Source organism: Ursus arctos, chromosome X (assembly GCF_023065955.2).
Source record: "Ursus arctos isolate Adak ecotype North America chromosome X, UrsArc2.0, whole genome shotgun sequence".
NCBI lineage: Eukaryota > Metazoa > Chordata > Mammalia > Carnivora > Ursidae > Ursus > Ursus arctos.
The window spans coordinates 57,182,813-57,209,499 of NC_079873.1; the positions used below are offsets into that span (position 1 = coordinate 57,182,813).

Genomic DNA, 26,687 nt, shown 5'->3' on the forward strand with positions numbered 1-26,687 from the left:
TGTAAGGAGGGCACGTATTGCATGGTGCACTGGGTGTTAGACGCAACTAATGAATCATCGAACTTTACATCGGAAACCGGGGATGTATTGTATGGTGACTAACACAATATAATAAAAAAAATTTAAAAATAAAAATAAAAAATAAAAATAAATAGCTTTGCAACAGACTTCGTGTGTTGATTTTATATCCTGCAACTTTGCTGAATTCCTGCATCAGTGCTAGGAATTTTGGGGTGCAGTCTTCGGGTTTTCTACATAGAGTATCAGGTCGTCTGCAAAGAATCCAAGTTTGACTTCTTTGCTGGTTGGATACATTTTACTTCTTTTTGTGGACATTGCTGGGGCTAGGACTTTCAGTACTCTGTGGAACAACAGTGGTGAGAGTGGGCATCCCTGTCCTGTTCCTGACCTTTGGGGAACATCTCTCAGTTTTCCCTCGTTGAGGATGATATTCACTGTGGGGCTTCTGTAGATGGCCCTTATGATGTTGAGGTATGTTCCCTCTCTCCCTACACTGTGGAGGGTTTTTATCAAGGAAGGATGCTGCATTTTGTCAAATGCTTTTTCTGCCTCCATTGAGAGGATCATATGGTTCTTATCTTTTCTTTTATTAACGTGGCGTGTCATGTGGATTGATTGGCAGATGTCGAACCACCCCTGCAGCCCAGGAAGAAATCCCACTTGGTGGTGGTGAATGACCCTTTCAGTTGGATCCTATTAGCTAGTATCTTGTTGAGAATTTTATTTTATTTTATTTAAAAAACAAGTAGCTTTGCTACTTTAAAATGTCTTACATGAATTGGACAACGATTTTACAACTTCATAATGCTTCTTAATCCAAATAGTTTGTAGTGAAACTTTAAATTATATTATTACAATATCCCATGTTCCATCTTACTAGGTGAAAATATATCAGAAGATGAAAGAGTAGCCTCCCTAACAAGGTACAATCAACGTTCCACCAAAATTAATTAATTACCTTCTCCCCTTTTAGTTGAAACACATAGTACCATGATATTATGGTTTTGTGCCTTTCCTTGGTAATATCTCAATTCTGACTTTGAGAACACAAATAGAGAAAAAAGTGGGAATACAGATATGTTTGAATGACAAAGTCACGGGTTTAACTTAAGACTTTTACCCTTGTGTTCACAAGAGAATAGAGAAAACTAAGTGACCAAGGAAGAAACATCTTAAATTACATCTTTCATCTTAGAAATATTTCTCTTTAGGGGCGCCTGGGTAGCGCAGTGGTTAAGCATCTGCCTTCGGCTCAGGGCGTGATCCCGGCGTTCTGGGATCGAGCCCCACATCAGGCTCCTCCGCTGGGAGCCTGCTTCTTCCTCTCCCACTCCCCCTGCCTGTATTCCCTCTCTCGCTGGCTGTCTCTCTCTGTCAAATAAATAAATAAAATCTTAAAAAAAAAAGAAACATTTCCCTTTAAGGCTGTGTGACTGGAAACATGTTCGCACTGGGTAATCTCAAAGCACTATGTTATATCACTGTGCAACGAACAAACATTCTGCATTTCGAAATAACTAAAAAATATTAAGGATACCCCCCCGACTACTGAGTCAGAGGTAAAATGATTAACTAATGACTCCAAATTATCCAAGATTTAGCTAAATTAAAAGGAAACAAACTTTTTAAAAATGGCACTATATACAGTAGGCAAAAAGACTTCTGTATGTCTGAGATGGTTTTAGCATTTTTCTTACAATGCTTCACATTTTCCACATTTTTTGAGCTAGAGTATTTGGTGGGGGCAGGGGTCAAATCTAGCACATTTTACCAGTGACCACATTAATGAAAAATATGAATCCAGCCGCAAAACAATGTTTTCCTTATATCTAAATCAATGAAAAATTTGATGAAAAGTGGAATGTTGTAAGAGAATCCAATCCATTTATGAAAATGAGTTGTACAATCAGGTTCCCCCTAAGAAATTGTCGACTAAGCTGAAGAAGTTAAGAGAAAATGTTTGCCAAAGGAAAGTAACACAAAAAATTGCCATCATAGGAATCTAACATCATGTAATATTTCTTTAATAATAGTTCTAGTTCCGTGGGTCTTTATACGTTATGCCAATTCGTATCAGAGTTTAATGACAGAAAAGGCAACAATTTCTAAATTGGTGGCATACATTTCTTTAAGATTTTTTAAGATGTAAGGTTATTAAAAAACACACAAATGACTAGATGAAAATGAAGGCAACAGAAAAATTCAACTTTTCACAACCAGAAAATTAGCACAATCCTAAAAATAATTGAGAAAAGAGTGTTGTTCACGCACAATTCTAAATCTTTCTAAACTATGAGGTTAAAAATCATTTTCAGTGTTTATGTAAATTCTGCATTTTGTCACATGAGTGTGTCTGTTTAACACTATCTTTTGAAAATAGGCCATTTAAGGAGACAACAATTTTTATCCTAAAACTTTCATTCAACTTTACTTTGGGTTGAATACATGTGCAATGTGCTCTCAATCCATAGAAATCACAGCGGATAGGAGCTCAGGATGGTGGGGGGTCGTGGATTAAGGAGAATCTGGTAATTCACATCGTGCTTTTTTTTTTTTTGCCCATGATGGAAGATAATTCACACTTCTAAAACCTCAAGACTTTCCTTTTTAAAGAACCAAAAGCAAATGCAGGACACCTTGCTGACACTTCCCCACCCCTAAACAAATTGATTACTCTTCTCCTAGAAAACTCTGAGAGTTGCAGCAGCAAAAGATTTTAACAGCAATGAAAATTTGTAAACTGTGTTGCAATTTTTTTCTTGAACTCAAAGTGCAAGATGCAGGGTTCTCCTCATTTTCATGAATGCTTCTCCTGTCACTAATCCTTCATTTTGATTGGTAAAGGCGGTTTTTGAATTAAGTCTCTTCTGGTATACAGAAACAGAGCAAAAGGAGACAGGTAGTACAAAGAGCGCACCTGCATGAATCATGAACCTCAACTGGTAAGTCTGACCGGGTGAATTGCAGATTCAGGCAACGAAGGCCCTGAATAACACAAAGCTCCATTTTCAGAGTCCCTGGCTGAATGTTTAATTAGATCAGGAATTGTCCATGCACATCTGGTTGTTCATCAAAGCGAAACCTACTGTTTGAGTGCTCAATTCTAGTGTGAAGTGTTTTCACCATGGGAGCGAGAGCTCAAGCTTAAAAGGTAACAGTCATCGGAACTATCCAGACCAAGAAAAAAACCATCTGGCACCTTTACTAGATTCCCTTCTGCCACCCAGCATGTGACTGGTTCCCAGTACCACCTTTATTTCACAAGTTTTTTTTTTTTTCCAGCAACTCTGTAAGGCTTGTCACAACCATAAGACCACTGCTTCTCACTGAGTCATAAACTCTTGCAACCCCAGGAGCAGAGTCAGGATCAAAATTCAGATGATAACACATAATTTTATTTTATTTTTTAAAGATTTTGAAAAACTTATTTGAGAGAGAGAGAGCACATGTGCACACACGGGTGGGGGGAGTGGCAGAGGCAGGGGGAGAAGCAGACTTCCCGCTGAGCAGGGAGCGGGACACGGGGCTTGAACCCAGGACCCTGTGATCATGACCTGAGCTGAAGGCAGATGCTTAACTGACTGAGACACCCAGGCACCCCGATAGCACAGAATTCTAGACACAAGGACATCTGTGCCGGTGAGTCCGCCTAAGTTCCTTTGGATTTGATTATTCTGCGTTGGAGGTAGCAGTGGTGAGCGTGGGGGGACATCATCATGTCTTGCTCTTGGGCTCTGCAATGTGATGCCGATGGTGTCAACAAGCCATTCACAGACTGATCCACAAAGATCTCTGGGGCAATGACTGTAGGGCCCTGGTCTACCTGACTTCCATTTTCAGAGAAAGAGTCCGCCCCCCCTTCCCCGCTTGAGAAGGAACTGCAGAAACTTCCATGGGAGAAGAACTAACCAGACAATAGCTAGATGATCCTTCCACCTTTGGAAGGATCCAGAATACCAAATGCAGTATTGAAGTGTATGTCCACTAACTACAGACGTGTTCATTGAGGGGACGTCGCAAGCCTCCATTCTGGGATTCTGACCTCCTTTATGAATTATTTTGTTCTTGGCACACAGTGCCAGGCTGAAGACTGTGAAAATCTTTTCAAACATCATTCCGTGCTGGACTTGGATTGGAAGAAGGAACCAAAGCTGTGACTCTCGCCTCCTCCATTTTATACACCTCTCCTCGGAGTTGGTGGGTCAAGAGGCCACAGGGTAGGACTGCAGTGATGATTGCAGGGAAGTGGACCTCATTGGTCTTTGAGCTCTCGCATCTTTACAGACTACTCGTGCTGAGGAGAGGAAAAGGTATCCTCATCTGGCAGAGCTCCCAGAGGGTGTGCTCCCCTTGCCTTTCTGCTTTTGTTCTGCAGAAAGCAGCCTTTTTCATGTACCCATTAAGCTTTGACTCTTTGATCTATTTTTTTCCACCTTTTTCATCTCCACTGTTGAGAGCACCGCCGGTCATCTCTCTACCTTAGCAGCTACCAAATAAGGAATCGCGGTTTCCAAACACTGGCCAGGGATGGTTATTGTCCTCCCATGAAGTCACTGTCTCGTTTACTTTGATTCAGGTTCAAAGATTTCTGGAAGGTTTTAAGACTACTTTTCTTCGTGATGACTCGTTCTCTAATCCCCCGGGGCTCAGTCTCTCTCTGGAATGTTATTCCCGAACATCTGGAGAAGCCTGCCGTGCTACATACATCCATGTGTGTTTCTCCAGCTTCGTTTAACCCTTGGAGCCATTTTCCAGCGGCGGCGGCGGCGCGGCGGGTGGCGGTGGCGGTGGCGGTGGCGGCGGCGGCGGCCAGAGCGCGACTCCCGCTCCCTCGCCCAAAGCCGGCGCGAGTGCTACGTGCCGGTGTAAGCCGCGAAATTTGTGGCAATTTGCTGCACGGTAACAAAAACCTGATACGCCATTAGTGATGTTAGCACGCAGGCAAAGTTTGAGATTGGGGTGGAAGACGGGGCTGATTTATTTCGAGATGATTCTGAATTGAGAATCGCTGCACGTGAAAGGGAGGGGAAAAAATAACCAGAAATCAGAGTGAAAGAGAATACACAAAAGCACCCTCTTCCATGCCCAGGTCAGGCCTCCAGCCTGAAGTGATGGTTCCCTCCCCAGATATTTATAGACCTTAATGTATTTTATCACCTAAATAATACACTTCTGTTTTATGCGCCAGTGGCTTTTTGTTTCTGTCGAATTGGGCTTCAAGTTCCTTGGGGGCAGAGATCTCCTCTTGTTGATTTCTGTGTCCCCCACTGTGCCCTGCCTTGCACAAAGGGCTGTGGTAGTAAATGTTACTTGACTGGCCAAAGAAGGTGTGCTCGTCCAATCAGTAAGGCCATCAAACTAAACCTTCCAGGAGCTATTGCGGAAGGTACCTGGAGGGGGTTCTAGAGACTTCAGCTGGTTTTTTTTCTGATTGAACCACTGTGAGCCTCACCATCCAGACGTTCATAGCAGCAATAGGTATCATAATACCCTCTGACTCTTCTCTCTCTCGGGATATGGAAACTTAGACCACAAGTATGGATATGCCCAGTAGCCTGCCTGACAGGGAACATGACCTGACACTGAACAACAAAAAGAGTTTTACTTAATTAGCTAGTACCCACTAATCAGTGAGGCCTAAACATCTGCCAGTGGAATCTGAGAAGTCTGTTCCAAAAGCTGAAAAGCTGAGTTTATTTGCCACAGATGGGGCACCTGTAATGAGAAGGGGGAGAAAAGGTTTTCCCACTTAAATCAATCTGAGAGAAGTTGGTACCCAATTTCCAGAGAGAGTCTGTGGAGTAAACTTTGTCTTTTTCATTGCATGTGACTATTAATCATCGGATGTGATGGAAGAAATTATCAACATAAATTTTTCTCCGTTTTCATATCCGTAATTAACAGTTTGTGAACTGTCCTGAAGAAATTGAAGCGCAACTCGAGGGCTTAGGGTTTTTGTTTTGTTTTGTTTTGTTTTAATGTACTCAAATGACAAGGTAGTAGAAACGTTTTGAAGAAATTCACTGACCTGTTTTCTTAGGTCAAGGATGACTTTGAAATGAAAAGGCTCTGAGGGATCCAACTTGTTGCCTCCATGGGCTTATAAAAATTTCTTGCTGATGTAGCAAGGTACCTTAAATCCTTTCTGCAAGGAGATATAAATTAATACCAATGTTATAAAATATCTGAACAATGGGACTTGAAACTACAGGACGATCAGGAGTTGATTCGTTCAGGGAAGTGGAGGCAATTCAGACTCAATCTGGACGTGTGGTTTTAGGTAGATGGCAAGTGAATTCATCTGTCATTGTTGAACTGCCGTGAGCTAAATGGAATCATCGATTGTTAGGATCTGCAAAGCTATCTGGGGGAAGCGAAGTTACAACTCAAAAGAGAGTCAAGGATTTTGACGAATATGAATCATCTTTAACATTTTTATGGTTGCCTTTGGAATGCAAAGTCTCGGCATGCCCCTGAGTTAAGAAGCATTTTCCCTAAGACGGTGGGCAGAACTATGAGGAACACCAGAACGATTTTGAAATTTCGGACTATATGGCTACGATCTGAGATGTTCGGGTTCATTTGGCCCGGTGAGAGTATCAGTGTTTTTCATCAAAAGTGCTTAAATCAGTGGGTAGAATCAGATTCGAGACTCGTTCAAATTATAACCTTCGCCGCCATCGTTTTGAAGAACAGCTCAGTCTTTGAAATCTAAACATTTAAATTCACTTGCTCAGATTGATCCATCAACCTTGTTAACTATCAATTTTTACAGGAATAAAGTTGATGGAATTTTTTTAGACGCCTCTGACATTGGTACTAAAAATTTCCATTACCGGCTAGGTAATAGACCCGTACAACTCCGACAAAAACGTATCCGTCACAAACACGGGTTTCCTTTTAACCCTCCGCTTCGCTATTGAAAAACTTGGCCGCTCCTGCCCCAGCCAGTGCCCTAAGTGCGAGTAGGGTTGACAGGGTTGCTCGCATGCGCTCTCGACACAATCGTGTTTGTCGCAATGGGCCCTGGGCGGAAGGTTACAGAAGAGCTAGCGACTTTGATTATAGTCATTTTGTCGGTAGCGCTGGTAACCGCGCTACTTCCGCGCTGGTACTTGATTGTAACAGAAAGTAGTTCCGGCCCGTGTTGTTTCGGCCGAGGAGCCGTCGCCGCCATTTCAAGACCGTGAGAGGTAGATGGCCAACCAGAGTTCCTAAGGTTCGAAGCCTGTAACTGCTGCCGCCGCTTAAGCCTGCCAAAACACTGGTACGGCTGCCGCCCTCTTACTACTACCTCTGGAAACATTCTTGCCAGTAGTGGCGGCAGCGGGTCAATTATCCTCCTCTCGTTCTCCCTCAAGAAGCTCCAGATGGCGTCTTCCGTGGGCAACGTGGCCGACAGCACAGGTACCGGTGTCCGTTCTACCTTGGCAGACGCCCCGTCGGGGTCTCGCGCCGTCCTGTACCTCTCATCACTCCCTTCCTTCCCCCTAGCCATCCCCATTACATCAGTGGCATTGCTGAGCTTTTCGTCGTCTACCGGCATCTGTTCGGGTTTTCCGCTGTCGTCCGCTTCTCGGAACATTTCCTCTTTTCTTGCTTGCTTTCTGCTTCCATTTTTGCTTTTTTAATCCCATCAATTTTCTGGCTTCCTACTCTCTCGGGACGCCTCTACCACACGTGCGCGCTTAGAATGTCTCGGAATGGACTGCATTGGAATCCCTGCCCTTTCACTCTCCTTCGCAGCCGTTTCAGCCCAACGAATTCAGCCCACCGCCCCCTCTGTCCCCCCTCCCGACCCTCCTCCAGCCCTTTCCCCTTAGCCAGATTTGGTTCTTCTCTGTCAGTCTAGGGCGGGGGTGCCATTCCGATGTAATCATGTCCTCACTTTGCATCACCCTAGGACGAGCAAAAGCTCCTTGGTGTGCTGTAAGTAACCTCAAGAAGAGGGGCTACTGAGCAGCACCCCGCTGGGCAGCGCCTTTTTGGTGTTGCTTCGGTCGAGCGGCCCCGGTTTAGATTGGAAATTTCCAGGGGTTCCTTTTGCCATCGCCCAATTCACCCGCTGCCCCCAGCCTGGATTTCCCATCCCGTCTTCCCTCCCCTCCCGCGGGGAACCACACCCTTTCCTTCGCGAGGTTGCCAGCCCTGCGGTCCACTTCCTATCCTTGGGGAGAAACCACCCTGGTGCTGGTGCTTTGGCGTTGACCACCCTGCCCGCCGAATTCCTGCTTTGTGTTACTTTCTCCCTGTATTCCTCCGCCGCCGCCTCTGGGTCTTCCATCCCCATTCTTTAGCTTAGTATCTCTTTATTCATAGGGTGTGTATTTTTTTAAGTTTTCATCCGTGCTTGAAGAGTTTGTAAAGCAACTGGAGTGTAGCTGCACAAGTGCAAGGCGGTTGCCCTTTTAGACAATTCAGTTCGAGAGCATTCGGTACTAAAAATAAGAGAACCAAATTATAGGAGTGTCCTTCAGCTGCCTTTCCATATTGAGGCTATTTGGGGCGGAAGGGGGGGAACTGGGCTGTGGTTCTAAGGTTTCCCACGAGGTTATTTTGTTGTTGTTTCTCTGTTGAGATGTGTCAAGGGTTTTATTATTTTTGGACATTGTGCAGGAAGTGATAGGCGAATCTTCTGTTGCATCTTAATCCGTGAGATTGTGGGTAGTGGGATTTAATAATTAGTGTTCCCCTTCCAGGGATTCTTAAAGATGTAAGCTTCTGTGCTAGCTAGCCCCTTTCTGTGTGTTAATTGGTTTGAGGAAGTTGTCATTTCAAGTGCTAATATGAGCAGATAAGGGGCTTTGAAAAGTTGATAGTGTGTTAAAATGAGGAGCTGGGAAGTTGGGAGACTTGTCTAAAATGTAATTAATTCACTAGTTTCTGCTTGAGATACCACCTCACCCAGATTTGGAGGCAAGTCTCTGCTCTTGTGTAGTGGTCAGCTTTACATTCTGTCAGGAAATTTACTTTGCTTTCCTGAGTATTCAGATCACTTACCAGCTCTCACAGTTGGGGAGCAAGGCTCAAATTTGAGCTTGTCACTGTGACCTTGGTAGAATTTAAGTAATTTGTGCATGTTTTCCCATTCCAGTCTCCTAATGAAAGTGCTATGATCAAATTCCTAGTAATATATCATTGTGTAAGTAAGTGTTTACAGTTGAGGCTTAGGCAGTCTATGGTGGTTTTTCTCCTCTCTGGGCTTTAGCTATACCCATTATCTTTATGTATCAGAATTAAGTCACTTAACGCAGATCCAAGTGCTTTCATTGGTTATTCATTCTGTCCCACTTTATCGAATGGTCTTATATTTGAGCATTTCCCCATTCTTCCTAAAAATCATTGGAGTTGTAGGTAACTGCTTAGTTTATATAGGGTTGTTTGCAATATCTTAATCCTTTAGTCAGTGTCAGAGCTCTTGGAAAATGCTAGTCTTAAACCCGCGTGGTGGGTGGGATTTAGCTAATTTGGTCTCCATTGTGAATTTGGGATAATAGAGAAGCAATATAATCTTGGGTCTTTACTTAAAACGTTTGATGACCCCTTTAAATATTTTGGCTCCTGAGAGGCTAATACATCTTGTTTATCAGCTGTTTTAAAAATAGCACCTTGACTTTTAGGGTTTTCCCCCCTCCTATGCTGATTTCTAGTGTATCCCTTAATAAAAAACTAAGTTGAGAAATCTACAAATACATCAAGAGTTAAAAACACATCTGGTGCTCCCACTCAGATGAAGAGATTGTTACCAGCATCCCACCCCCCACAAATCGAACCTGAAACATGGGATAGCGTATTACGTTTCCAGTAGGTTATTCTGACATTATCTTTGTGACCTTGCAAATCACATTGTATATTTTGTTTCTGTATGTTAACTAAGGTATAGGGAATAATGTTTGGTGACTCTTTAGATGCTACCTCTGATTTATGATTTAAAAGTACAAAGTATTTTTTTCATAAAATGTAATCTTATTTGGAAGTAAATGTTTCTATCTAGTCTGGGAAAGAAAAGATAATGGTGAATTCTAAAAATGCCAATTCTGCACCTGATGTTAACTTGGAGGTATAAATAACCGTGCAGAACACTCTAGTGCTTTACATAGTTTCAAGCGTTTTCATCTTTGAGTTTAATATACCATATTTTTACATTTTTTTGTTTGCATTTCTAACTTTTTGTTTTCCCCCCTCCTTCCCTCAAATGTTTTGATGATTCTCCAGAACCAACGAAACGTATGCTTTCCTTCCAAGGGTTAGCTGAGTTGGCACATCGAGAATATCAGGCAGGAGATTTTGAGGCAGCTGAGAGACACTGCATGCAGCTCTGGAGACAAGAGCCAGACAATACTGGTGTGCTTTTATTACTTTCATCTATACACTTCCAGTGTCGAAGGCTGGACAGGTAGGAGTTGTGGGGGTACCTGCTGCTGATTGCTGCCTCTGGGTGCTGAGCTTAAAAAAAATGATACTTAAATATTTGAACTTAAAATTTTTCCAGTACTGGGTTTCAACTAAGCCACCAACGCACATCTGCTCTTTTGCCCACTTGGGACATGCCCAGCTGCCAGTTTTTCTCCTTTCTTTTGTGGTGGTGTTTATATTATCAGTATGACTAAGGACCTTTTCTAGGTTTTTCCACCTACATCTGCCTTCTTAACTTTGTTCAGGTATACTAAGAATAATTTATTCCATCTGAGCATCCTGTCTCACCTTTGTAAGATGTGTCAATTTGAGGGATGGAAATGCTCAGAAATGATGGTGTATATTGCTGTGGTAGGAGGTGCATATGTGGTTCAAGTTGCAAATGCACAAATCGTTATGCTACTTTTAGCTACTCAGTTGAATTAAAAGGGAAGAATCTGTGTTCTTATCTTTTAATAAATTGCCATTCTGGCTTATTTAGACATTTAAAGATGCGTGTCATGACATGTTATCAACAAATGGAAAGTGAGGGTCATGCACGTAGCATTTTCATTCATGATCTTAGTGTTCATGTCTTACAGTGTGGCAGTTTGGTAAGAAGACTTCAAAAAGGATTCCAATTTGAAATCTGGGATACCTCTACTTTTGGGAAACTTTGATTTCCAAAAATTTTCCTACCATATAGTAGTTAAAAGAGAACGTATTGTTACACAATTAGCAATAATAGCGCAGGAGCTTCAGAAACTGAGTTGCGTATGGGCCGTTCCTTCTCTCTGTAACATGCATACCCATGTATCAACACTTTCCGCTTCTTCCAGATCTGCTCACTTTAGCACTCTGGCAATTAAACAGAACCCCCTTCTGGCAGAAGCCTATTCGAACTTGGGGAATGTGTACAAGGAAAGAGGGCAGTTGCAGGAAGCAATTGAGCATTACCGGCATGCATTGCGTCTCAAACCAGATTTCATCGATGGTTATATTAACCTGGCAGCCGCATTGGTAGCAGCAGGTGACATGGAAGGGGCAGTACAAGCTTACGTCTCTGCTCTTCAGTACAATCCTGTGAGTAACATTTTAATGGTTATTATTTCCCTTTACTAAAGCCCAGAAAGAAACAGCCTGCTACTTCAGACATTAAATAGGTTTTTGCATGAAATAAAGCTAAGAGTTTAGAAACGTTTGTTGACTTAAAATGGTGAAGTTGCTTGGACCGGGTCTGCATTATGTTTTTAAAAATTCGTTTTTTCTAGCAATTTACATTAAAAAGCATAAGAAGTACCCTTATTGCAAAAAGTTCTACATCTATTTTTATAATGCCTGTAAAAGTGCAGAAGATATGACATTGTTTCTTTGGGTTGTTTTGATTAAATTTGGACATATTCTGATAGGTATTTGTAACGGTTAATTCATTTTCAAGGAGTAGTGGATAAAGGGCCTTAATCTGTAATAGGAAATAGTTATAACAAGATGCCACTATGTGGATCAGTGACATGAAAACTAGGCTGCGAAATTTGTTCCTCAATAGCTTATTTTTTTTTTCTTTTTGTTCAACATAATTAAAAGTGGTAGAGCTGAGGTGATAGTATCCAAACCAGGTTTTTGATTGGTATTTACATTTTTTCGTCTAAATTGCAGGTGTTTTCTGGCGAACAAGTGAGGCCCAGCTGGCAAACATTAAGTTCACATTGTGTTAGGGTCTCTGAAAGATTCATAAAAAAAAAAAAAAGTAAGACTGGCCCTCAGAACTTTTGATGTAGTTAGGGAAAGAAGATAGATATAAACTTAAGAGGTAATGATAGAAGGAGTGTAGGTTTCCAGAAACAATGAAGAGTACATAACCACGCTATAAAGTGGTCAACATTTTTGCAACAGGTCTGGAAGTGGTTAATAAGTAATTATGTTAGCTCCCATTTATTGAAAATCTGCTATGTACTCAGATACTGTGCCAGTTGTTTCAGATGTTGGTCTTCATGCTTATAATGACCCTTTGAAGTTGATGATATTATTGCCAGTTTTACCAATTAAAAAAAAGTCAGGGGTCATGTAACTTTCTTGGGATCACACAGCTAGTAATGGAGACCTGAGCCTGAATATCATTTTTTTCTTCTTGGTAACTTTTTAAAAATTCAAATATAATTAACATAGTGTTATTAGTTTCAGGTGTACAATATAGTGACTCAGCAGTTTTATACATTACTCAATGCTCATCACAATAAGTATATCTTAATCCCCTTCACCTATTCCCCACCCCCCCAGCAACTACCACTTTGTTCTCTGTATTTAAGAGTCTAGTTTTTTTTCTTTTTGTTTGTTTGTTTTTCTTTGTTTCTTTGTTTTTTTTTCTTCTTTCTTTTGAGCTTGAATATCTTGAAAGTAGAGAGAAAGAAGAGAGAAGAAATAAAAGATTAAAAAAGGGATGATGTGCCCAGAGGACACCATTCCTCAAGGCAGCTTTTGAGTACAGTTTGAAAACCATTATCATATATTGTCCCTTAATCCCTATTTACAGGTTCGGAAACTGCAGCTTAATTTAGTAGTTTGTGCAAAAGATCTGAAATCACTTTTTATCATGACATCTGTTAATGATTTTTCCAGTTAATTTTAAGAGTTTAATATTTTTTTTTGTTCATTGCTTTTTGTATGGATACAGTGGAAAGTCTCCCAGCTACTCTTCTTGGAGGTAGCCAGTGAAACTAATTTCTTATATGCATTGAGTATCTCTGAAAGGATACATGATATGTAGGTTTGAGTGGCTTTTTGTGATTTTTATTGCAGTATTATCTAGCTACTTACCACAAAAAATTATGGGGGGAACCCTGTATGTACTGCCACTGGGGCTTGGACCCTGTTCTTAAGAGCCAGGGTTCAGAGTTCACTTGTGCACTTGGTTGTCACAGTAAGTTCTTACCCTTTATTAATTAGGGTTGGTTCCACCCTTGTCTTGTTGATTCAGTATAAACTCACTTGTACGCTCTTATATAGCTATGGCTCCACATCTTGAACTCTGATCCCCTCGGCTCAGGTTTTCATTTGTTTACATGTGTAGCTGGGCAGTCATTGCTGCTGACCTTATACCAAACTGTAGGAGTAGAAAAACTAAAGGAGAAGGGAAAACTAAAATGGGAGACAAAACCACGTTTTTCAATATCTAACCTGTTAACAGAAAGCTTGTCATTGTACCCTACCAAAGAAGTAAAAACAGCCCTAAAATACATCGTGGGACTACCCCCTTAAAGGCATTGTACTGCTGTGCGTTCCTGTCTGGTTCTGTTTCTACGAGTGGAAGGTGCTGCTTTATTTCTGTGCCTTCACCAGTAAGAGTGAAAAAAGGATTGTGCAGACTGCTTTGATTTCACCTTAAGTTTTATACTATACCAATAATCTTTTATTTCAGGATATGTAGTCTTAACTGGATTTCAGCTTACTGCCAGATGCCTTTGTCAGTTCAGTACTGACAGTCTTGAGTCTGTTCCTAAGTTGTGCTCTTGTTAGCAGTGCATTGTTGTCCTGAATCATAGATGTAGTTGGCATCCTATGAAAAATAGTTAAAATCAGGTTATTTTGGTTTTGCAGCAGTGAAAAGTTAAAATATTATGGTAGTGTTCTTGGTAGTCTGGTTTCAGCAGTGTTTATCCTTTCCAGTTAATGTTAGAAGTTATTCTGTGACTTGATTATAGAAATTTTAAGACCTAAAGCTGTTCCCTATTTTTATGTTCTGAACTGTCTTCTGTAATGTTGGGTGATGTAATAATTTCACTGAAATTTTAGTCCATTGTATTTGAAGGTGCTATTGCAGCTGGTAATCTACATGATGGGTCATTAGAGTTGCCTCATGCCCAGCAGTCCCTTGTATGAATTACGTATAAAATTGTCCTTTGTAAAATGGCCATAACTCCGAGTTGCTCTAAGGAGCTCTGTTGGTTGTTGAAATGTTGCTTTGGCTTTGATTGTGGATGCATAATGCTGAGAGCCACTGGCATCCTGACCATTACATGCTCCTGTCACGTTATTTGTTAACTGTTGTGAGCTAAGCTGTAGAAAACCATGTATTTCTATTTCTCTCTGCTTTTTATTATGTTTGCTGTGCAAATATCACATTTAAATATTTGCTTATTGTGTGTGCAGTGCTTTATCAGGAATTGGGGTGATGTGCTGGGGAGAAAAAGTTGAGGATTATAGTGTGAGATAGGACCTGACCCGTAAAGAGAAAAAGGGCGTTAAGTTCCTTGGATGATTATTGTTAGAGAGTATTAATCAGAAGATTTTCTTGAGTGGGTGCTTAATAACCTAAGCATTCTGTAGGAAGGTAAATAGCAAGTAGACTTCCTTGGCTGAAGTGGAGAGTCAAGTAGTAACAAGAAGTGAGTGTAGTAGAGGAGAGTCAATTTGAAGATTTAGAAAGAATAGAGGCTGAGGAATTTAAATTTAAGTTGAGAGGCATTTGAGAACTGTAGGTTTTTATCAACCTGATTTTACTTCGTGTGTATGTGTGTATATAGATGTGGGTAGGGGTGGGGGCTCTAGGAAGAAAGGCAGGAAATAAATGCTATTTTAGGAGGGGTGGTTATATAGGAAATTCTTACTCATTTTGAAGCAGTCTTAGGTTTTGAACTTTTGGGAGAATAGTGGTATCCTTGAATTTCCTAGAAATCTGCTGTTTGTGCATCAACGTTTAGGTTCCCAAATGGGAGAATTGGATTTCAGCATTATACTTAATATGAAATGTTTTACCTTTTTCTAAAACTGTCTTGTTAATTATCTTCTAGTGATCTTGAAGATAATCTGTTTTTAACTGTGGGCATTGCGTTAACTGGATTTAGTATGCTGTGATGGATCAAGATGATATTACTCAATATAGGTGGGCACTGTCGGCACTTGGATGGCATCCATCCAAGAGTTATAGAAATTAGAGGGTAAAAGTATGCAACAGTTGGCTAAAATAATATAGCCCAGTAGGGTCACTGTTGGAGAATTTTTGCAAGGTTTTGATTACTGTGGCTCAGAAAAGGCATAGGAATTGATAAAAGTCCGAAGATAAATAACTGCAGTAATCAGGTATAGTAGAAGAGCTTGACAACAGATTGGATTATTCGCTTAATGGTTGGCCAAAACCGAAGGGTAACCCTTAAAGTTTAGGAAGAAAAATTATACAAAGTAGGTAGCAGGATTATAGAATCATTACTTCTGAGTATAAATAGGGTTAAAAATGCTTAGACTCATTAGAGGAGGATAAATCTGTAATAAGATTAATGATACCTATGTTTTTTGTTTTTTGTTTTTTTTTTTTTGAGGATTTTTTTTTGTACTTGAGGTCATGGGAGACCCGTCATTCTCTCCCAAAACACCAGTCATTGTTCGATGGACAGGACAGATAGGTAGATCATGGAACTGACCCAGTATGGTCAATCATAAATCAGGGTGTTCTTTGGTGGCTGACTTTTGGTTCACCTGATGGATGATAGTGTATAATCACAAAAGCTGTTTATCAGTAAAATTAACCACCTGATTCTGGAAACCATAATACAGCTGTGCATAGAATAATATATATGATGATACTTTGGCACAATTGGCAAAATTTCCCTTACTGGGACTTAATAAGGCTCTTTTCCCCCGTGGAACAGTTTGAAACAATAAGCTTACTCGCTGTTGCCATTGTCTGTGCTTGTTGACTGATAGATTTGAATGACAAAGGCAAACAAGGACAAATAAAAATTTAAGCTCACTGTTCTGACGAGTCTTTCATACTGATGAACGGACTGGTGAGTCAGATGACTAACAACACAATTGCGCTGCTAATAAAAAGCAGAGTCAACTGCTTTTCATTATTCACCCACTCAGTTCTAATGGCACTTAATACTAATGAGTAATCTAGTGGCAGGTGCCAGGATTGAAGCTTTGGTTGGATGGTAATCCTTCTGTCTAATACTGAAATGAAGTCAAGGTTCCTAACCATGCCTGACAGCCTAAGGGTAGGTTTGCTGGTAGCCAGTCACAGCTAAATACTTTTTTTCACTATGGGAAATTTTTGGCTCTTGATACTGGAGTGATTCATCATAACCTTTGAACAAAATAGTTGAACAAATATTTGGTGCTTTTTTTTTTTTTTAAGGCAACTGACATTTAGGGAGAGGAGAAGCTATAGTAAGGCCCATAGTCATTTTCCCCCCATTTTTAAAAATTTAAATTCAATTAATTAACATATAATGTATTATTAGATTCAGAGATGGAGTTCAGTGATTCATCAGTCTTATATAATACCCAGTGCTCATCACATCACGTGCTCTCCTTAATATCCATCACCCAGTTACTCCATCCCCCCACCCCCTTCCCTTCTAGCAACCCTCAGTTTCCTATGTTTAAGAGTCTCTTATGGTTTGTGTCCTGCTCTGATTTCGTCTTGCTTTATTTTTCCCTCTCTTCCCCTATGATCCTCTATTTTGTTTCTTAAATTCCACATATGAGTGAGATCATAGGATAATTGTCTTTCTCTGATTGATTTATTTTGCTTAGCATAATACCTTCTAGTTCCAAGGCCCATAGTGTTTTGAACTGGTGGGATCAAATGCATTTCAAAATTCAGAATTTTTAGGATTTTAGAAAGAGGTAATACCTCCAGACTCTGAGGTGAGTCTGGAGCAGCACCTTCTAGTAAAACACATATTTCTGCAACAGAAGGTATGAGTATTCACACTAAGTGGGATCAATAAATTCTGTAAAGAGCTTCGTTCTAGTTCTGGTCCGCTTTAATCATCAGGTAAGTTTTTGGAACTTTCTGGAATTTGGAATTGAGGATGTGGACCTGTGGTTCTGTACTTTAATTTGTCAGGCAGTATCTTTAGTTGGCAGAGTAAAAGGACAGCGAGCTAGATGCCTGAAAGTAATTTCAAGGTATTTTTGGTCGACAGTGTAATTAAGGAGTATCTCTCGGTTTCTAGGATTTGTACTGTGTTCGCAGTGACCTGGGGAACCTGCTCAAAGCCCTGGGTCGCTTGGAAGAAGCCAAGGTAGGTGTTTGATAGAACACATTTAAACATCAGTGTTATGAAAACTTGTACTTTTTGCCAAGTCTTCAACTCTTCATTGAGCTATCTCCAAAAAACAGTCCTATGAAACTGAGGAAAACTGACGGCATGAATCACCTCAGACTAGAGCAGGGCCAGGCTTTGGCATATCTGTTCTAAATCTGGGGGTAAAGCAAGAACCTGAACATTTTGGAGCCTTTCTGCTGAGCTAGATCATCTTTATAACAAGGGGCTCCGTCATGATCTTATGTGGGAATAAGTAACATTCCTTCAAATCTGAGGCTTGCCTGCTGGTGACAAGCAGAGCGCCTGTGATTTGGCTCAAGACTCCTATATGATGCAGGTGCCATTGAAAATGCTGCTCTTCTAAGTCCTTTGTGGCTTGTAAGTGGAGAAGAATTTCATCCAAATGTTACCCTGTAATACTGGCATTTAAAATTCTTATTTAACCTTCCTCCCTTCATCTTCCTTACCCTTTTTACAGTGGAAGAAAGGCTGTTAAAATGATTGCAAATTAATAATTGGAACATCCTGCCCCTTGTCCCCACTTCCTCCCCTAAGTTCCTCTTTCCTCTTTTCCAACCCTAGTTGTCTACCTTCTTTTCTTCCTTACTTTCTTCTTTTATTCCTCCCTGCCCTACCTCCTTAAAAAAAAAAAAAAAAAAAAAAGGACAAAGCTGGTTTGTTTGGGAAATGGACTGATCGAAAGAAAACTTGCCAAAGTGGAAAGGTGGCTTTTAGCATTCTGTGTTTCCAAATAATGAATTTGAACACCAGGTTGGGTTATTAAAGCTTTTGGTATAATTGTAAATTAAATTTACAAATGAAATTGTCTTGTTACAAGCCACCTTACGCAACCGCGCTGCAGGGGTGAGGAGTGGGGAGAAACCAGAATGCTTCTGAAACTCCCACCTGTTGCTCTGAGCCCCACGCGCATGCTAATGCGTGGAGTGTATGCGCAGCGTAGCTGTCTGTTTGACTGCTTCATCCAGGGAGGGAGAAGGCTTTTCAGCACCGTCTAATGTTAAAAGGCACTAGTTTTAAGTGCATAGCTCATAAATTCTGCTGACACTTTGGATTAACCTTTATGTAGGTTTCCAGCTAATGAATTGTAATGGATTTCAATCTTAGCTGATAAATCTAATTGGTAATTTATAGAACAAATATTTGATAAGCTCCTATTAATTGTCACCCCACCAAGCGGACAGCTAACATGAATTGCACTTCACTGCAGCTTTAGAGATCGGTTTAGGCTGAGACATTGCGCCTGCCTTAGGTTGCTGACTTCTTTATTTCAGAGCTCTGGAGACACCTAGTTTGAAAAATGTTTATTCTGTTTTTTGTGAGAACTTAGTGAACAAGAACATACTCTTGAGTGAAATGCAATGTATTTCTTTTGTAATCAGTGCATTTGAAAATTCAAGCCAGCATATTCCTAGTAGATGGAAGCAAAATTAAGTTGTCTTTGTAGCAAACGAAGAGCCTTTCTTCCAGCAAAAATCCCTGCTGTATGCAATAGCCCTGATTAACCCTCTCCCTTCTGCATGTTTCCCATGTTACAGACTTGAGACTGTCCTCATTCCCATATGTAATAGACATCCAAAGAATTTCAATTGCTTTGTTGAACTTTTACTAATGATCTTGTTTTTATTTTCTCTCTTGTTTTTGGTTTTTCACCATTGATATTGTATTTAGAAGGTTTCAGGTGGGTGAAACCTCCTATTCCATGCGTAAGGTGCCTCGCTGAAGGGAGCTCGAGGCCTGGATCTAGGGCAGACACACACCTCCTCCTCTTCCAGCAAGGAACGCACCGAAAAGTCACATGATGAGAAATATGGTAACGGGTTTGTAACTGCCACAGCAAAACAATTTGCCTCCATGCCTGAATCTTCTGTCTTGTGGCTTCAGAAACAGCTTAAAATAATTTTATTTACAAGCAAGTTATGTAAGAGAATGTTTTATACTATAGCCACAATTCTGTCAAAGATAAGTAAAAGTTAATTGATATTAAAATTATTAGAGATAATTTACTAGTAAAAGCTTCTAACTCTTCTTGTTGTTCATTTTTTTCCTTTTTTCTTCTTTGTTTGGATTGCAGCATTCTGCTCTTCTGATGATGCGCTGTGACCCTGCAGTAGCGCAAAGGCTGCGCAGCGTTAATGCGCAATGCGTGCAAATGAGCCCCTGTGAACGGTTGACTAGATGAGTAATCTGATTGACTGGCTCCCTCAGTCCTATTGTGTAGCCTTTTTGGATAAAATTGGGTTTTAACATACCTCGAGTCCAACTAATCTCATTAAACAAATATTCTCTATGGGCCTGTCTAGTAGATTAATGGATCTGGTTGGCCGTTTGCTGCGTCTAGGGGTGTTCTATGTAGCGCAGCAGTTCGCAGCGACTGCGCAGTGCGATGCTGTTAGGTTGCGCAAGCGATGTTTGCGCTCGCATTACAGGGACCTCAACCTAGGTGCAATCCTGTCATATGAGGTTTCAGCTTCGGTCCCCCCTTGGGAGTCAGGGGCATTGCGAGGGTGGATAGCCTGGCTTTCTCATACCTGACGTGGTAGAAAAACACTCTTCTCCTCAGTAGCATAGTTCAGATGTTAGTGAGGAACACTGTTGTTTAAAGCAGCATTGCCCAAAATGTGTTTCATAGTATTCTGCTGAAATGTCCGGTGGAAAAAAGAGTTCCATGGTCAACTAAGTTGAGGGAGTCCCGTATAAACTGATAAAGGCTTAGGGAAGTTCTGTAACAAAGAAACATGTTTTCTGGTTTCCTAATTTATTTGATCATGAAATCCTTTTTTTCCCAGTGCTCTCTATTAACATTTTGTAGGAACACGCTTTGGGAAACTGGTGAGGGCGTGGTGGGGTGGGAAAACTTGGCTTTGAGTGGCACCCTCTAGATCTGACTTGAAAACACAGCAAAAGCCCTTAGGTGTTCGGATAAGAGAAGGCCAGCGTAGTGTCTAAGGCAGCTGACTTTCCCAGATAAGTCCCAGTTTAAAGGGTTGGTTGTTGGTTGGCAGAACTGAACATGGTGGTTTGCACTTGGGTTCTGGTGGCGCAAGCGCAGGAGCAGCCAGCTGTGGCAGCGCATTAGTTTTGGCGCAAGCGAGCCTATGCTGCAGGGTCACTTTTGGCTGGTCAGAGAAGAAATAATGATATCACCTTCTTCCCCCCCCCAATCTTTTTTTTTTTTCCCCTTACAAATTTTCCCTTTTCCCTTTACCTCCTTCCCCTCCCATCTTCTTTCATTAACCCCTCCTAAGGCATGTTATTTGAAAGCAATTGAGACGCAACCGAACTTTGCAGTAGCTTGGAGTAATCTTGGCTGTGTTTTCAATGCACAAGGAGAGATTTGGCTTGCAATTCATCACTTTGAGAAGGTTAGTCATTAAATTAATAATTGGTACTTGTGAAGTGCTTATGTGTGCAGGGTGTTTTTACTTAGAACCAAATAATGGGCCTTTACTTCATCAGTCACTTAATCTTTGTTTCTCTGACAGTATTACAGCATTTGCTGGATGGTATACGATAGGGCAGTTTCCAGTTTTGTTTGTTTCTAAAGATCTTATTTTTTAAAGTAATCTACACCTAATGGCGGGGCTTGAGCTCGCTCATGACCCCAAGATCAAGAGTCAAACGTGGCTCCATCGACTTAGCCAGCCAGGTGCCCCACCACCCCCACCCCCTGGGCGGTTTCCAGTTTTGCATTGAAAATGTACTTCAGAAATTAAAAATCCTTTTTTAAGATGGGCAACTTTAAAGTAAAGAAGCAGGGTTTCTTGGTCAAGAGGCTGATTCCAGATTGGGGTAGGAAATGTACAGAATTAATCTGGAGTGCCCTATCATACCAGAAAGCTAGGAAGCTTTGATATATTACTTTAATTATGTCAAAAGGACTCAAAAGGCAACTGGAAGAGGCTCATGCTGGCTAAAGATGGGACTTGAACATCAGCAGGAGTGTTAACTGAGATACATTGAAACTTGTCAAATGTGTTTAAATCCATGAGTTTATAAATATACTAAGAAGAAATTCATTTGTTACCTTTGGAAGATAAGGAGCAATTCATTTTGAAAACTGTTAAAGTCGGAAGAATAAAGCATTTGTCTTCCTTCTCCTGTATGAACTGGACCTCTGTTCATATCAGTGTTCCAGCTAGGAGATGAAAAAGGAACGATAGAATCAGGGTATCACCATTAATGGATTTAGGCATTTATCAGTGGCAAAAAAGACACAAGCAGACACTATGTACTTTGTGATAGAAGTAAAGAAAAGTGAGGAGGAAGTGTTTTTTATGACTCTTTAATATGTTCACAATTACTCATTACCTTTACCTTTTCAGTATTTCAGTTAAAGTTTGCATTTATTACACTATAGGAGTACCTACCTCTTGCTCGGTGGTTCTCTACCTTGATTGCACGTGAGGAGCTTATAAAAGATAGGAATTCCTGGTCTCATCTTCAGAGGGTCTAATTTAACTGGTACGTGAGAGAGCCCAGGCACGCTTTAGGAGGTGAATTCTTAATGTTATGGCCAGGGTTGAGAATCCCTGCTCTGGGTATATCCGGCCATATTTTAAGACAACTTCAGATTTATTTGGATGAAACCATTTAATGGTTAGTGTCTCCTTGAAGTAATGTATCTTACTGAGTGTATAGCTCTAATTACATATCTTACCAAAGTCTTACTGAGTATGTAGTTCTTATTTATGAGATATATATTTCCTTTTTCAATTAGAGCCTACTGCTTCTTCCTGCCATTATCTTTTAGAAGAGTTAGGCTTTTTCTTTTTTTTAAGATTTTATTTATTTTGTATTTAATTTTTTTTGAGGTGGGGAGGGGCAGACGGGGAGGGAGAGAATCTAAGCAGGCTCCAAGCCCAGCACAGAGCCCGACACGGGGCTCGATCTCACAACCCTGAGATCATGATCTAACCCGAAATCAAGAGTTGGACACTTAACTGACTAAGCCACCCAGGCACCCCTTTAAGGTTTTATTTTTAAGTAATCTCTATACCCAACATAGGGCTCAAACCCACAGTCCTGAGATCAAAAGTCACATGTTCCACAGACTGAGCCAGCCAGGCACCTCCTGGAAGAGTTAGGCTTATTAATCTTGAATAAATAGGGCCAACCATTACAAGTATTTAGCTCAGTAAAGTTGGAGCAAACCCAGTTTTAAAGTTTTTCCCTTCAGGACACATTTTGCTCTCACATTACACAAGTTATTTTGATAACATTGAGGCTTGTGAATAATGAGTGGGTACTAAAATAACGGATTTTTTGAAAGTTTATTTGTTTAGTAATATCTACACCCCGTGTGGAGCTCAAACCCACAACCCCGAGATGGAGTTGCACGCTCCTCCGACCAAGCCAGCCAGGCACCCCTGTCTGGGTTTTTTTTTTTTCCAGTGAAAGAAATAAGATTTAACTATACTAGAATATGTAATTGGAGGCCTAAAATTATCTCAGAATAAAAAATTGTAATTGGCAAATTAATCTGAAATCCTAACTTGGCTCTAAGTAGCTGTCTTGTAATTTTTAGGCTGTCACCCTTGACCCCAATTTTCTGGATGCTTATATCAATTTAGGAAATGTCTTGAAAGAGGCACGGATATTTGACAGGTGAGAGAAAGAATGTTCTATTCGATATATTTTCTTGAATGTTTGTTGTATTGGCACTTGAGACCTTGGACTAAAATTATGACAGTGGTCAGTTGAAATATATTTTCCTTTTCTAGTTTGTTGCTTTCCCCTCGTCATGTCCGCTGTGTTACATTTTATTTAGAGGCATTGTTGCCTGACTTTTTATTGTTGGCTTTCCTCCAAGCCATTAGCCTTCTCACTGGGAATTTAATTGAAATTTCTTTTATTGTAAAGCTGTTGAAATGGTTATCTTTTAAGACTAAATTATTCCTTTGATCTGATTCAGAAAGCTAAGTAAATCCTGACTTTTGACCTTTTGTTTTGTTTTGTTAGGGGAAAGCTGATTTCTTACGTGGAAATAGAAAAATTTTCAGTGTAAAAATACATATTTTATTAAGATAGAATTTCGATGTAAGGTTTAGTATAGGATAGCATGAGTTAATTATAATTAATTGATGTACTTTGGTATAGTATAGCTTGAATTAATTGTAACAGAGCATCCACTAAAAGTTAGTTGCATTGTGTGTGTGTGTTTTTTATTTACAGAGCTGTGGCAGCTTATCTTCGTGCCCTAAGCTTGAGTCCAAATCATGCAGTGGTGCACGGCAACCTGGCTTGTGTATACTATGAGCAAGGCCTGATAGATCTGGCAATAGACACCTACAGGCGAGCTATTGAACTGCAACCACATTTCCCTGATGCTTACTGCAACCTAGCCAATGCACTCAAAGAGAAGGGCAGTGTAAGGACGTTTATTCAGTCTATTTCTTGTTACCTGGTAGGATTAAAAAAGTTGTTTTTGTACCTATTGTTATTAAGTATTGAAGTGGTAAATGTTTTACTTTTGAGTTTCGGTTGAGAGAATAGCAAAAATAACCTATTTTCTAGAACATTACCAGCCATTAGGCTTAACTAAGCAGTTGTTAGAATAACATCCGTGGTGGCTCTTTGATTCCTCCGTATAGGTGTTGAATAATTTGTTTTGTTTTCTAGGTTGCCGAAGCAGAAGATTGTTATAATACAGCTCTCCGGCTGTGTCCCACCCATGCAGACTCTCTGAATAACCTAGCCAATATCAAACGAGAACAGGGAAACATTGAAGAGGCCGTTCGCTTATATCGTAAAGCATTGGAAGTATGTTCAGGGTGGTGTGGCTGGATATTTTTTCAATGTGATAACAGAGGAAAGGCAGTTAAAGTTGTCCATGTCACCCACCTGTTTTGTAAAAATAGTGGTTGAATCGTTCCTTGAACCGGTAATTGAGTATCTAAGGTATGAGAGAAGTCTTGTGTGACATTCAAGAAAGTCTCTACGTTGAATTCATTATTTTATGGGTAGATAAGATCTGCACGGAAAAGTTAAATAGTTACAGTTCAAGAGAGGTTACCAATAAGTATATAATTTTAGTGCCTGATGGCTGTAATGGTGGTTGGTGGGTGTGGTAGATGTTTAAGCAACAGAGAGATTGCAGAAGAGAGAGATGCTGGAGTAATCGGCATAAGCTAGGATGAGGAGAGGTCTTACCTCCTCATGTTTTGAAACAAGGAGAGGTATAAAATGAAGAGGTAGAATTTGAGCCGCTCGACTTGAAGAATGAGGAGACTTGGAGAAGGTAGACAGCAATGTAGGGATATAAAGATACTTGAGCAAAGTTCTTACCGTGGTAAGTTATTACTGTTGGTTTAGAAGTTTTTTTTTTAAACCTTGGATGTCATCTTGACTCTGTAGGTCTTCCCAGAGTTTGCTGCTGCTCATTCAAATTTAGCAAGTGTACTGCAGCAGCAGGGAAAACTTCAGGAAGCTCTGATGCATTATAAGGAGGCTATTCGGTAAGATCCTCACTGTCTAATTTTTTTTCCTTTACATTTTTAAATGTTTGGCCTGTGGCACATTTGGCTTGTGTTAAGATGGCTTTGAATAACAACAGACTAACATTACAGGGAGGTAAAGGTTTTTGTACTAGGTGAAGATCTTTGTTTTCTCTTTTAGAATTAGTCCTACCTTTGCCGATGCCTACTCGAACATGGGAAACACTCTGAAGGAGATGCAGGATGTTCAGGGAGCCTTGCAGTGTTACACTCGTGCCATTCAGATTAACCCTGCATTTGCAGATGCCCACAGCAATTTGGCTTCCATTCATAAGGTACTACTACTACTGTTTATTATAATATGTGCATCTAAGCCCCTAATGTTTAATTGTAGGAAAACTTTTAACCATCCCGCTTTACTTACTTCCAGGATTCAGGGAATATTCCAGAAGCAATAGCTTCTTACCGCACTGCTCTGAAACTGAAGCCTGATTTTCCTGATGCTTATTGTAACTTGGCTCATTGCCTGCAGGTAAAGAATAACGGGCCAGTAATTGGCTTTCAGTGTTGCAATCGTTTTTTAATTGTTATGTGCCACATTAATCCAAGCCTGGCTGGAGACCGTGTTTTTTAAAGGGTTATCTGACGTTACATTAGGCCAAAGACACATAAAATGTTAAATCTTGGGATAGGGTTTTCTGGGTAGTAACTCCCCCCACAAGACTTTGTTTACTTATTTGATAGAGAGCTAGAGCCAGAGAGCACAAGCGGCGGAGGGGGGGGGGTTGGCAGAGGGAGAAAGAGAAGGCAGGGGTCCCACTGAGCAGGGAGCCCAACATGGGGCTCCATCCCAGGACCCCGGGATCACGACCCGAGCCGAAGGCAGCTGCCCAACCGACTGAGCCACCCAGGTGCCCCTGGGTAATGACTTCTTTTTGCCTCCTCTAGATTGTCTGTGATTGGACAGACTATGATGAGCGAATGAAGAAGTTGGTCAGTATCGTGGCTGACCAGTTAGAGAAGAATAGGTTGCCTTCTGTGCATCCTCATCATAGTATGCTATATCCTCTTTCTCATGGCTTCAGGAAGGCTATTGCTGAGAGGCATGGGAACCTCTGCTTGGATAAGGTGGGATTGTTTTGTTTTAATCTTCCTGTTGCAGAGTAAAATACAGATATAGAAAATGATGCATATCATATGTATGTGGTGTACTGAGTTACCATAAGGTGAACACCACCCACGTTGAGAAATGGAGACTTTGTCAGCCACCCCAGAAGCCCTTTCCATTGTGTCTGTCTCGATCATGACTGCTTCCATCCTCCAAGGTAGAATCCTAGCAATAGAAGGATGGTGTTTGAAAACCATAGTTTCAGACTATAGTTTGAAAACCATAATGTTTAATAAAAGTGTTTGGTATTTTATACTCTGAGAATTGGAGCACTACTTGATCAACCGTGGGAATTTGGTCAGCAGAATAGATTGGAGTGCTAGATGTAATTCTCTGTTTTAAAAATGCTTCCCTACAGAATTTTCTAAAATGTAGGGTTGGTTATGCTCTGTCCACACTGCCTCGAACTTTCTCCAAGTTCTAGATTTGCTCAGGCTACTTCTTAGGCCTCAGGAACAGGTCAGAGTATGAAGCATATTACATAAACTGCTAAGATTGCGTTGAATTGGCTGTTTGACTTAAATGAAGTATTCTGGGCAAACCGTTACCAACAGATGGGAAGTACAGGTTTGTTTTGTTTTTAATCAGTTTTCCTAGATG

At 40.7% G+C, this 26,687-nt stretch overlaps 1 protein-coding gene and 1 pseudogene across 2 annotated transcripts in view; one reads left to right on the forward strand and one right to left on the reverse strand.

The window, feature by feature from the left end:
- Positions 1-2,818: 2,818 nt before the first annotated feature.
- On the reverse strand, positions 2,819-4,732 carry LOC113245632 (suppressor of cytokine signaling 6-like; annotated as a pseudogene).
- Positions 4,733-7,085: 2,353 nt separating this feature from the next.
- OGT (O-linked N-acetylglucosamine (GlcNAc) transferase) overlaps positions 7,086-26,687 on the forward strand; it is a 33,088-nt gene continuing 13,486 nt past the window's right edge. Inside the window, exons 1-12 of one of the 2 annotated variants that reach the window (XM_026485785.4) lie at positions 7,086-7,428; positions 10,237-10,417; positions 11,256-11,499; positions 17,373-17,441; positions 20,732-20,848; positions 23,011-23,090; positions 23,658-23,853; positions 24,105-24,245; positions 24,840-24,940; positions 25,101-25,254; positions 25,350-25,451; positions 25,868-26,047. In XM_026485785.4, the coding sequence (XP_026341570.1) occupies positions 7,392-7,428; positions 10,237-10,417; positions 11,256-11,499; positions 17,373-17,441; positions 20,732-20,848; positions 23,011-23,090; positions 23,658-23,853; positions 24,105-24,245; positions 24,840-24,940; positions 25,101-25,254; positions 25,350-25,451; positions 25,868-26,047 (1,602 nt within the window). In that variant the 5' untranslated portion in view covers positions 7,086-7,391. The remainder of the gene's footprint in view (positions 7,429-10,236; positions 10,418-11,255; positions 11,500-17,372; positions 17,442-20,731; positions 20,849-23,010; positions 23,091-23,657; positions 23,854-24,104; positions 24,246-24,839; positions 24,941-25,100; positions 25,255-25,349; positions 25,452-25,867; positions 26,048-26,687) is intronic. The other variant, XM_026485786.4, reaches the window with a different exon arrangement.